The 11316-nt window shown below is 38.4% G+C and overlaps 1 protein-coding gene across 2 annotated transcripts in view; it reads left to right on the top strand.

The window, feature by feature from the left end:
• The first annotated feature begins 20 nt into the window (after positions 1–20).
• PROS1 (protein S) overlaps positions 21–11316 on the top strand; it is a 29457-nt gene continuing 18161 nt past the window's right edge. For both annotated transcript variants that reach the window (XR_003916433.1, XM_018089059.2), the window contains exons 1-7: positions 21–197; positions 4055–4212; positions 5000–5024; positions 5349–5435; positions 8667–8789; positions 8890–9012; positions 10786–10911. Coding sequence is in view for 1 of the 2 variants with exons in the window: in XM_018089059.2 (XP_017944548.1) it covers positions 4114–4212; positions 5000–5024; positions 5349–5435; positions 8667–8789; positions 8890–9012; positions 10786–10911 (583 nt within the window). In the remaining variant the exon portion in view is untranslated. The remainder of the gene's footprint in view (positions 198–4054; positions 4213–4999; positions 5025–5348; positions 5436–8666; positions 8790–8889; positions 9013–10785; positions 10912–11316) is intronic.

Here is an 11316-nt window from a genome sequence, read left to right as displayed (position 1 = left end):
GTGGAGCTCATCGGTCCCAGGGGATTCGGAAGCTTTCTGGGACAGCCGGGTTGTGACTCGGCGCCGTGAGCGGCTCTGGAGCTGTTTATGGCCGAGGGGAAAGTGTCCCTTCACGGGATTCCCTCCCAGGAACAGCCCTTGGGGATAGATCGAGGGCTCCGGGAGACACCGCGTTATTGTGCGGTCCCTGACTTGTGGTAAGTTCAGACCTAGGTAAGGGCTGCTTGCTCTCACAGATTAAAACACAGTAATAATAATAATAAAGTCTTTTCGAAACAGAAGTCGTTAAGCCTTTTAGTAGTAAAAGAAGACTGTATCTGGAACAAGCTCAAAGTAAGCCTCTTTCCGACCCATTTTACTAATGATTAAACCGGCAGAAGAGAAACCCAGTGTTTACCATTCAGGCTTTCTGTTTGAGTGCTGGGGTTTGTGACTCGAGAAGGGAACAGTATCGAAAGATGAAAGTTAATTTTTTAACTGTTTTTTTTTAAAGGGTTCTAAAAATAAATCTTCTAATGAGTGTTCCATAATGTTCTTTTCTCCTGTTTTCATCATATTTTCGGTTCCATGTATCTTCTCCATTGCATACCTTGTCACTTTCTCTTTTCTCAATAGCAGTGTCCTACTAATGCAAAATGTCTGTGGTCCATATAGTCCAGCTTCCTATCCCTCTCTCTGAACAATGACAGGGATTTCTGGAATGGCAGGGAGGCAGGAAGAGAAAACAGCTTAATGATGCAGCTTGTACCGTTCAATAATCATAAATGGAAGTTGCCTCTCTGCTGGTCTTAGTGCAGTTGTTTGGTCAAACACCCAATGAGGGACACATTTTGGAGAAGGAACAGATAAATATTAGCGGCTGACTTTTTTTTTGTTGGCTGCATAAAGCTTATGTCACTGATAAGCATTTTGGGAGACTCTAGTCCCTGGAATTTTGGAGCTGTTTGCAATACAACAGCATCACATGTCCTTTTTATTCAGTTTATGGGGGCTCCGAGTTTCTGGGAGAGAGCAGGACTGCTTTCCATGACTGGGGGATTAGGTAAGGAGCTCTAAGTTAGGTTTAAGTGGCCCACTTAAGGCAGGTTTGTGGTTGCATCTGCACAATAAAACAGCTGTAAGAAACTACTGAATCTCTTCCTCTCCCACAATGTTTGTTTTTTTAGTAGCATTACTTCTAAACAGGTGCTTGATAAGTCATAGCTATACAGTGTCTGTAGAACACCTATGGAAATTGTAAGGCATGATGCTTCAGTGATAACCGAGTGAAACACACCAGGTGCATTAAGGGTTAACTGTTGGTTTGGCAGGGTCAGAAGTGGGCTGGAGTTTCCTGTAATCAAACTGGCAGCAGTAGCAGTCAGGATTGTTTTTTAATAAAGGTTCTATCATAATCTTTGTAATTAAAACACGGATTATTAAATACACTAAAAATTCTGTGTATGGGAGTTGAAATATTTGCACTAAACCCCATGGAATTTGCTTTGAGTTACATGTTTTATTTAAACTCAATGCCATAGGAAATCACCTTAGGAGAAGGATAAACAGCTGTGATGTGTTTCCATTACCCCACTGTGTACTGAAGACATGAGGTAGAAAGTGTTGTATCTGTTTGCATGCACTTGAAGTTTTCTTGTGTTTTATTTACTGTAAAACTGTATGAAAATGAGAATGATGCAGCTAAAAGTCAAAACAAGATTGTTTAAAGTCAGCTGTGAATTAGGCCTCATCTACACCCCAGAGCCTCTGCCCCAAAGCTAGTCAGTGTGTTTGTAGAAACCTTCAATGCAAATAAAATCAGCAGAGGTGGTACACAATTTTACTTTTTTTGTTGTTACTCCTTTTGCCTCAGAATAGATAGTTCTTCTGCATCCTTCTTATTAACTTGCTTTTGTGTAGTGACAAAGCATTTACTCAAAGTAATTAAAATGACACTGCTAGCAACAGTTGATGGTAAATAAGTTATCAGAGTGTTTTCCTGGGAGTGCTTTCCAGTGCAGTTAGGGTTCAGAAAAGGTCTTAGGAGGCCTTTCTTGTCCTGTCATCTCTCTGTGCGTTTTGCCAGTCTCCCAGGAGACAGCATGTTAGTGGTGGGCTTTTGGATTGAGAGAAAAGGTCTAAGACATCCACAGTTGCAGAGTTTCCAGTTCGTTGCTCCTCCTCTCTGCTCAATGAAGAACAATCAGAAAATCCAAATCCACCTCTTGAAATATGTTGTTAACAGCCTTTCTTGAGACATGTTTCTGGTATACCTTAAGGATTGTGAAAGTGGAAGACAGTAGCAGAGAAAAGCAGGCTTAAAGCATTTCTTTTGTGACAAGAATTTTGCAGAAAGTGGAGGCCCAGAAAATGAGATTGTTCTTTCTCCAAGCAGTTTCCTTGAGGAGCAGTTTCACCTTGCAGGGTTCCTTCTTTTCTCCGTGGATTAGCATGTCTATAAGAAAAAATGAATTGTCAAATACCAGACTGATACATTTATGAGCAGGGAAGGACACAAGCTGACCTCTCCTCCTTGCATTCCTAAGCAGCTTGTGGTTGCTCTTTGAGATAAAGGTGTGCTTTAAAACTTTGGAGGTGTGCTGTAGTACATCCACCTTATACTGAAGAAATTTTATCTATTGCCTTTCTGGAAAGATTAATCTTACCAGAGTGAAAGCAAATAGATCAGTTTGGAGGTACAAGCTCACCCCACATGAAATACATTTGGGATGCTGTAACAGAAAGGTTTCTTCAGGTCATTATCCAGTGTTGCAGAGTGCTTCAGCTGTGTTCCTTGGAACTTGCTAGAGACCGTAAGGTGTTTAGGATGGTATGGTTTTATTAAATATGTCATCTAAAAGCCATTCTCGATTCAGGTTCTGGGCCTCAGCAGCTACTCTAAGTTTTCTCTTTCCTGTCAGTGCACAGAAATTGGGAGGCTGGTTCCCTGACACTTGGCTGCTCATGTGTCTCAAGAAGGTGTTTTGGGTTTGAGGTGTTATCTGCTCATGATGAGACTGAATTGACTGTGTCTGCTTGAATTGGTCTTGTCTGCAGACCTGTGATGAGTAGGTATGAACACCAAATCTGTCAGGACCCTCACACAGTTGTGCTCCTCTGAAAGGTTAAGTTGTGCAAAGGCTGGTAAAAGAAGGGCAGGTGTAGAAGTGTAGGTACTCTCTAGTTAACATGTGTCATCCATGCTCTTTAACCGTGTCAGCTGGACTTTTTCCAATTATGCTCATCCATTTTTTCCTTTATCACAAGGTGTGTCCAAAAGTTAAACACGAGGCACTCTGATTTAGTTGCTGTTCCTGTAGTGTTGTCTCTAAAAAGAACACCGAAGCAAAAATATCTTTCATTTTTAGTATCATTTCTCAACTCACCTATTTGTTCACCATTTGTATAAAAGTCAATAAAATGACAATAACAAGATATATGAAAATTAAGTAACAACACATAACATGATGGATCTGAAATATAACAGTTAGCTAGGATTCTATTTTATCTTGGTAAACTGTGAATGTATTCATAGGTTATCTGAGATTTCTCACCTTTTACTTCGTAAAAGTTCTGTAAAGTTCTAAAAAATAAAATTACATTTATGTTAATTACATCTAACAAGTAGCGTGACTTTATTAGACATATTTTTGGTCTCACATGACTTAAATAGTACCAGAATATTTACTCCTAGATCACTGAGACAGGTAATAAAGGCTTTGCAGCTTTTTTCCGCTTGCTGGTCACATATCTCATTTTGTAATACTCATAACTTAAAAAAAAAAAATCTTGTCCTGAATATGAGAGTTAAATTATGCTTTGGACATAGCATTGCACAAACATTTTGGTGACTCAGGATTTCTTTTTTTGGTCAGAAACGGCTCCCCCAGATACAGAAAACAGACTCCTAGGGTCTGTTGACCGCAGTTTTCAAAATGACAGTGAACTCAGCTCTTGACTAAGCATTTAATTCAGAATTTTGTGTTAGGTTCTCATATTTATTCAGTGTTTATAACTTTGTTCAGCTGTTAAAAAGATAGATAAATAATGACAGAGCTTCTTTGTTTCTCCAAAGTTTTATCCCAGCAATATGCCTCCCAGTTCCTGCTCAGGAAACGTCGAGCCAATTCTTTTATGGAAGAAAGTAAGAAAGGAAATCTAGAAAGAGAATGCATTGAAGAATTATGCAATAAGGAAGAAGCCAGGGAAGTCTTTGAAAATAATCCTGAAACTGTAAGTATTTTATGAATATCTGTGACATAGATAGTTCTTTGCAGAGGGAAAGCCAGAAGTACATAGAATTCACACTTCAAAGCTATAAGAATCTTAATGAAAGGGTTAGATTTAATTGCTGCAAGATTTTTTTCAAAGTGAGGAGGACTTGATTCCTCAGTTCAGTACCACTGCACATTGTTTGGTAGCAGGTATATTTTATTTACCTTTTTACTACAAAAGGTTTATTATATTTTGCAAACTATGTCAGTTCTGTCTTTGATAACATTGGATATATGTGGCTATACTAGTTGTTAAGTTTAAATAGTTTCAGTAGTCAATGGTCAATTGCTTTTAACAATTTTTGCTTTAGTAACACTTTTCATTTTATTTGGAATGAAGTTGCTGTGAGAAGTTAAATGTATTCCAGGGGGGTTGGTTTGTTTTAGGTTGAAAACAGAAAATAAAGGAGCCTAGCTCTATATCCAATAACAGCATCAGACCAGATCCTCCCATTTAAAGAGAATTTTGAAAGTAGTTTTGACACCCAGTTCATTTTCATTGCCTTCATTTTACAAGTTCCCAATTCAGTGCAGTATCTTAATCTCTCCATTGAATCTTGTGTGTATTAAATAATCTACTTGTTTAGGCTAAACAACAATGATATAGAAAGCTTGGCCTATATTCTGTGAGTCAAAGCAACTTTGTAATTTGTTTGTAGTCCTAATACCAATATATTTTAGAATGTATTCAGTGACATATTTTGCTCTAATTTTATCTACCTGAAATTTTTCTTTTCTTTCCACAGGAGTATTTTTATCCCAAATATTTAGGTAAGTACAAAAAAACCCCCAAACAACTCTAGTATATAATTCCCTGATCCTCTCATTTGGATAATACTGGTTTAGTTATTCTGCCCAGAGCACTGGAATGATTTCCATGCTGATTACAATGCACAGAATCTCCCTGAGTGCTTAGATCCTTAGTGCAGAGGCGCTCAGGAGGTTGCTCTGTGATCAGCCGTCCTTAACATGCCCAGACAAGTTTCCTAATTCAAGCTTTGGGAACAGACTCTTTGAAGATGAATGAGCTTGTTGTGATTTCGGTCCAAATGAGTGCTAGCATCACCAGCAGATGGTGTGGGTTTGCATTTGCAGGCTGCCTTGCCTCCCATCGAGCTGGGGTGTTCAGGGTCGCTGCAGTTACTCCTGATTCTCCAGCTGACCTGAGGGCCTGCGTCAAGGGTAAGTGCTGCTGTTCAGTGCTTTACCTAATGCACTCACATCTAAGAACACCTGCGTGGCTACAAAGCAGTTCCCATAGGCAGAAAAACAGACAAATAACCATTTAACTCAAGAATCTAAAGCAGAAATGGACAAAAAATGTTAGGAGAGACAGAGCATTTTCAGAGAAAGCAGTTTAAGTGACTGGTTTTAGCTTTATGAAGCACCCTGGAAAAGAAATATGACTAAGTGCAAAATGGAAGGCAGAATTCTCCTGGAAACAGAAGTGTCCTACAGGAACCCACCAACATTCCCCAGTTCCTCTGTACTCTACTATATCTTAAACTCTTTGCATCTGGCAAGTCATGTTCTATTAGTTAAGGTAACTGGTTAATTCTTTGTTGTACCACTCTTTGGCCCATAGCTGCACTGTGACCATTCATGAAGTGGGTAACATCAGCTGAAAAATTCAAATCTTACATGGAACACAGTCATTGACTCCCCCAAAAAGGACGGAAAGCATGAAACTTGTGATGTTTCTCAAATATTTTATTTTTATACCTTTATCCATTCGTAAATCCAGTGTGAATTGTGTTCTCATTAGTAAATTCACAGGAAGCAATTTTTACCATATTCCCTACTTGCCACAGTTGAAACATCTCTCTAAACCTCTTAAACTTTTACAGCCTAGTTATATCAAAGAAACCTTCAGTTTGTTTGAGTGGGAATGGGGATACTTAACCTTCTGACACTGTTTTTGTCACTGAAAACAATGGTAGGCAAAAAAAAAATCCTCAATAATTACACTGCACATGGTCACGGATGAACATATTTTCCAGATCACTTGTCCAATGTGACTGTTGCTGTCACAAGCTAAAGTATGCTCCCATTCATATCTTTCTCAGTCTCATTAGAGGTCCCAGGAGGAAAGGATTTAGCAGAGCTGTGTGAATATGTATTATGCAGTGAAAAAAACCTAGTTTACTTGATAATCATTGTATTTCTCCCTTTGGGTTCCCATTATAAAATCAAATTAAATAAATTATTACTAGTCACTAGGATAAAGGAGAAGTGTGTATGCATAAAATTTTCAAATGTTTATAAGGCTTAAATTTATGCACGTTTCTGGAGGGGAGCCACTGCTGAGACAGTGGAATTTAAAATTCCTGTTAAAACTATGTAACTTTTTTTTAAAATGTGTTTTTATTGAGACAAAGGTTTTGCGATACCGATATCAACATTTTTTTTTTTTTTTAGTTTTAGAAGTTTTGTCTTCCTGAACTGCTCAACCCAAATGGTTTTGATACTGTCAAATGAAAAATCCAATTTTACTAATGAGAAATAAATAAATAATTGTAATTAAGTGTATTATAATACAGTAAATACTTTCAATGTCAAGCTGAAAAAAAATCAAGGAATAAAAATAGTAATGCGAGCAGAATTGAAAAATAATTTGTCCAAATTATTTATTTGAGAACACAAAGGAACATACATTTTAAAGACACAGATTTCTAGATAAACAATTATAAAAATCAGTGAATAGATTGACTGCTTAATCCACATCTAGGAAAGACAAGGAAAATTCTGCAGTTCTTTAGTTCTTTTGAGTGAAGTAAGAAATGTTTAAGAAACCCAGTGAGGTGTTATGTACAGAATTGCAACAAGTTTTCTGTCTTCAGGAGCATACTTGCCTTTTCACTCCACTTTTTTGAATATGAACATCACTGAATCCTTTCAACTTTTCATTCTATGGTCTGGTTTTTAGGACACTATTTTATTTTTTTTAAAACATGTCTCAGAAGGACATTCCAGAGGTTTAAAGTAGAAACAATGCATTTATAATGTTTGGAGGCCTGCAGAAAAATAATCCAAAAAGACAACATCATAGTCAGCAGACACAAATACAACAATGCCTTATGTGGTATGCTGATGCAAAACTATAAAAATTATGGGAACTGCTGAAAAAATGTATGTGTTTCAGTTGGAGAGAAAAAGGCAGTGAATTCTGTGTTCTCTGCCCCAGTTCACATATTTTGGACTTTGCTTTCTGAGATCTTGCTGGCATGTATAAAGAGTCTTCAGTTGCTCTTTATAATGCTGTGGTGGTTTGGGCTAGGCCTTCCTTGGTGACCAGTTTGTAACCAGGGAAGGGTCCAGATTTACCCGGTATTCCCTACGATTTTTACGTAAGCCGGGCTATAAGAAGAAAGGAGGAAAGGCCTTTGCTCTCTTTCCTTCCGGCTTTGGAGGTGCAGGTTCCCTGTGTTGATCTGCCGGGTTGGGGAGCGAGGCCTGGTCAGGCCTTGCCGACCTTGGGACACAGAGGGTGCCGGCGATCGGTCCCGAGCGACTTTCTGTTGTCCCAAGGAGAGCAGTGAGATATTTCTTTGCTAACTCTTTTAGTGGATAGATCTCAGGCTACTGATTGGGATATATATATATATTTTTTATTTTGGTTTTGTTCCTTTTCCCTTCCCCCTTCCCTTTCCCTTGTCAAATTGTATATATATTTCAATTGTATATAACTGTAACATAAGTGTAAATATATTTATATATATATCACTTTAGCTGTCTCTCTCTCGTTTTGGTTTTCTTGGTTGTTTTTTCCCTCTTCTCTCTGAGGTTTTGGGGGGGCAAGGGACTTCTTGTGGTAAGGTTTGGAGACTTGACAGGGAACCAGCTTCAAACCATATCAAATGCAGATTTGTTTGTCATTGAAGTTAATATTTGTAAAAGGTGACAGTATTAAATGCTGATGTATCCAGCCTACCCTTGACCTGGATGGCCAAGGCAACCTGAGGTGCCAGTTTCTCTGTAGAAGTGACCCTTCTTAAATAGAGAAACTCATCTAATTTTGAAGTCATTGTATTCTTGAAACTTTCATCTGTCTACTGAAAATTGTGGCAATATGATGGGGCAGAGCACTGTTCTTTAAAAAGTGAAATACATCCATAAAATGTAATGAAAATAGTAACAAGTCTGAATTTGGTCATATTTGCAGGCATTGGCATGGTTTGGCAAGTAATTTGTCTTCTAGTTGTTTTCTGTCTGACAAAGAAAGTATTGGTGGCTTGGTATGTTCTCAGTCACTTGTAAATTAGTAGCAACATGGTTGTGGGGCTACTTGATGTTCTGCGTCAAGCCCTTTACCATTTCATGACAGGTACCTGTAGGAAGAGAGGAAGAATAAACTGATTTCTGAGGAAAAATAACCCCAAATAACAAGTCTTTCCAATGTTTTCCATCCCACAGAAATTTCAAACCAGTGCAGCCCTCTGCCATGCCATAAAGATGGATATAAGGATTGCATAGATGGACAAGGCAAATACACATGTGTCTGTAAACCAGGGTGGAGAGGAGAGAACTGTGAAGAAGGTATAGTCTTTGATCTCATATGGTAGTTCTCAGGAGTACAATTACAGTTCTGCTGTTATTGAATAGTATCTCAGTTGGTTGTATTTTGTTTTCCTTCCAGATATAAACGAGTGTGAAGACTTTAATGGAGGTTGTAGCCAACGCTGTTCCAATCTACCTGGGAGCTACCGTTGCTTGTGTGAAGATGGATACTTCATGCACTCGAACAAACGGGATTGTGGAGGTACAAAGTGAGACTTAAGAACATTATTACGTGACAATACACTGCCTGCTAACTAGAGAGAGGAAAGAATTTAGTCCAATAGTTCCATAAATGCTCCAAGTTCATAAAAGGTTGTATTGCCTCTGAACGATGCAGCCATGCTTTAACTTGGTTACTCACTGCAAGCATTTCTGACAATCACATAGTGATCCAGATCAAGGAGAAAAAAAGAAAGAGGAAAAAGGCTGTAGATGAGATTCTTCTTCATTTCAGAGCTCCATAAAGCTTGGTTTTATCCCTTACCAGTCTCACATACGCTTTAAGCATGCTAAAACAAGAATCTAAAGTGGTGTGACCAGCTAATATTGTTCCCATGGAAATCCCGCCTGGGTTTTGGCGGAATCATAATTAGTGATGCTGCTCTTTCGGGAGTTTGAAGTTCACTGGAGAAGAAACTATTAATGATTCCAAAAATTCTCATAATGGAAAGAGAGATTTGGCTTTTATTCACCCAGAATAATTTTTTTTCTGTGCCTGCCTGTGTCTGTTATTATTGGCCATGACCTACGTGCTTCGTTCCATTCTGGATAAAGACTATGTACTGACATAATTAGCAATTCTTACTACACAGTTAGAAAAAAATACAGCTTCATTCTATTTTAATGTCATGTTTTATTGCCAAACTATGATAACAGTTTTGGATAATGTCAAATAATTTAAGAGACTGAATTTGATGACCATCTTCAGCTATCACTTTCTTTAGTCTATAAATTTTTGTGAATTAATAACTTCCAAAGTAATGCCACAACAACCAAAGATTGTGGTTTTGTCAAAAAGGGCAAGCAGATAAGTTGGTTAGAATCTCTGTAATTCTTGCAAAGATACTGGAAAATTTGGTTAAAAAATAATCAAAGATAAAAATAGACGGCTATACCTTAGTACCTCAAGTACCAGTTCTGTCATTTGATAAACTGGATTTAAGTATTTCATTACATCCAACTACAGTTATACAACTAGGAATTTGGAATACACACAGTAACTGTAGAAAGGTAGTCCAAATTCAGGACAGCTTTGACTTAATAAGGTTCCAGGAATCCTGGCAAGCCAGTGGCAGACTCTGTTCTCCCTGTGTTGCACCATTTCCACTACTACTAAACCACAGAGAAAACTGGAATGATCCCTGCACATACAAGTGGGGATGAAGTACTACCAGGGATCTGATATTTTTCTGTCCAAAAGACATTCAGTAAGATTGATGCTATGTGCTGAGTCCAGTTGTCACATCTGCATTGTGAAAATGACAGTGAAAAACTGGAAACACCCCAGAAAACAGACGCTAAAATGGTTTGAGGGATAGAGAGACAGTGAGGGACTTGAACACCTGTCAGCAGAGCCAATTAAAAGACAGTTGTGACATGAATTGATTGTAGCATGTAAGAACCTCCAACAGGATTATCTCTTGTCTTTCTTTCTGGATGTCTTTTTCTAAGGTAGGATTTTATTCTGCAGTCTGCAGACTGTTTCTCTCCCTGCCTTCCTGGACAAGCGTCACTTTTCCTGTTACCCACAGAACACATGAAAGAGTGAGAAAGATAGGCAGGCAGAGACTTTTTTTTCCACTGAGGGCATGCAGAGGTGTGTTTTCCCTCTGGAAATCTTTATGGCTATAGCTGTAGTCTGCTGAGAAAGCATGGTAGACCAGTTTTCCAGCCTCACTCAGTTTGGACAGGGTTAGGAAAAAAAATTATATGGAAGAGAGTGACTTGGTTTTTAATAACTTGTTTGTATTTCTAGATATAAATGAGTGTGTGCTATATCCAAACATCTGTGGGACAGCCATTTGTAAAAACACCCAGGGAAAATATGAATGTGAATGTGCAGAAGGCTACACATATAATTCAACTTCCAAGAACTGTGAAGGTAGGGCTTTGCTCCCAACCCACTCCTTTTCTCTTTCATCTTCTCACCCTTCCTGTTTTCTTTTTTTAATCCATGGCTACACCAAACTCCAGCACCTCATCCAGTGGTGTATTTCTTAATCTTCATGCTGTTTATTAAATGATGACTCAATTGTTTACTCTTTCAGAGGTTCAGTCAGGCTATATTACATGTAGTGTATGCAGTTGCAATGACTTATTCCCAAACATTGGATTCTCAGTTCATGGGATCTCTCCTTTCCCGCTGCAGGGAGGACTTTAAGTCCAAGCTCTAAAAAACTGTCTGACATGTTTCTTGCAGGTACCTTGGACCAATGTGTTGAGGACCCGACCATTACTAGTATTTTGTTCTTTGTTTTTAATCATCATTGCAGTTATCATCATGGCT

The sequence above is a fragment of the Manacus vitellinus genome, unplaced genomic scaffold (assembly GCF_001715985.3).
Source record: "Manacus vitellinus isolate BGI_N305 unplaced genomic scaffold, ASM171598v3 scaffold_113_pilon, whole genome shotgun sequence".
NCBI lineage: Eukaryota > Metazoa > Chordata > Aves > Passeriformes > Pipridae > Manacus > Manacus vitellinus.
This window is presented reverse-complemented; position numbering and strand designations above follow the sequence as displayed.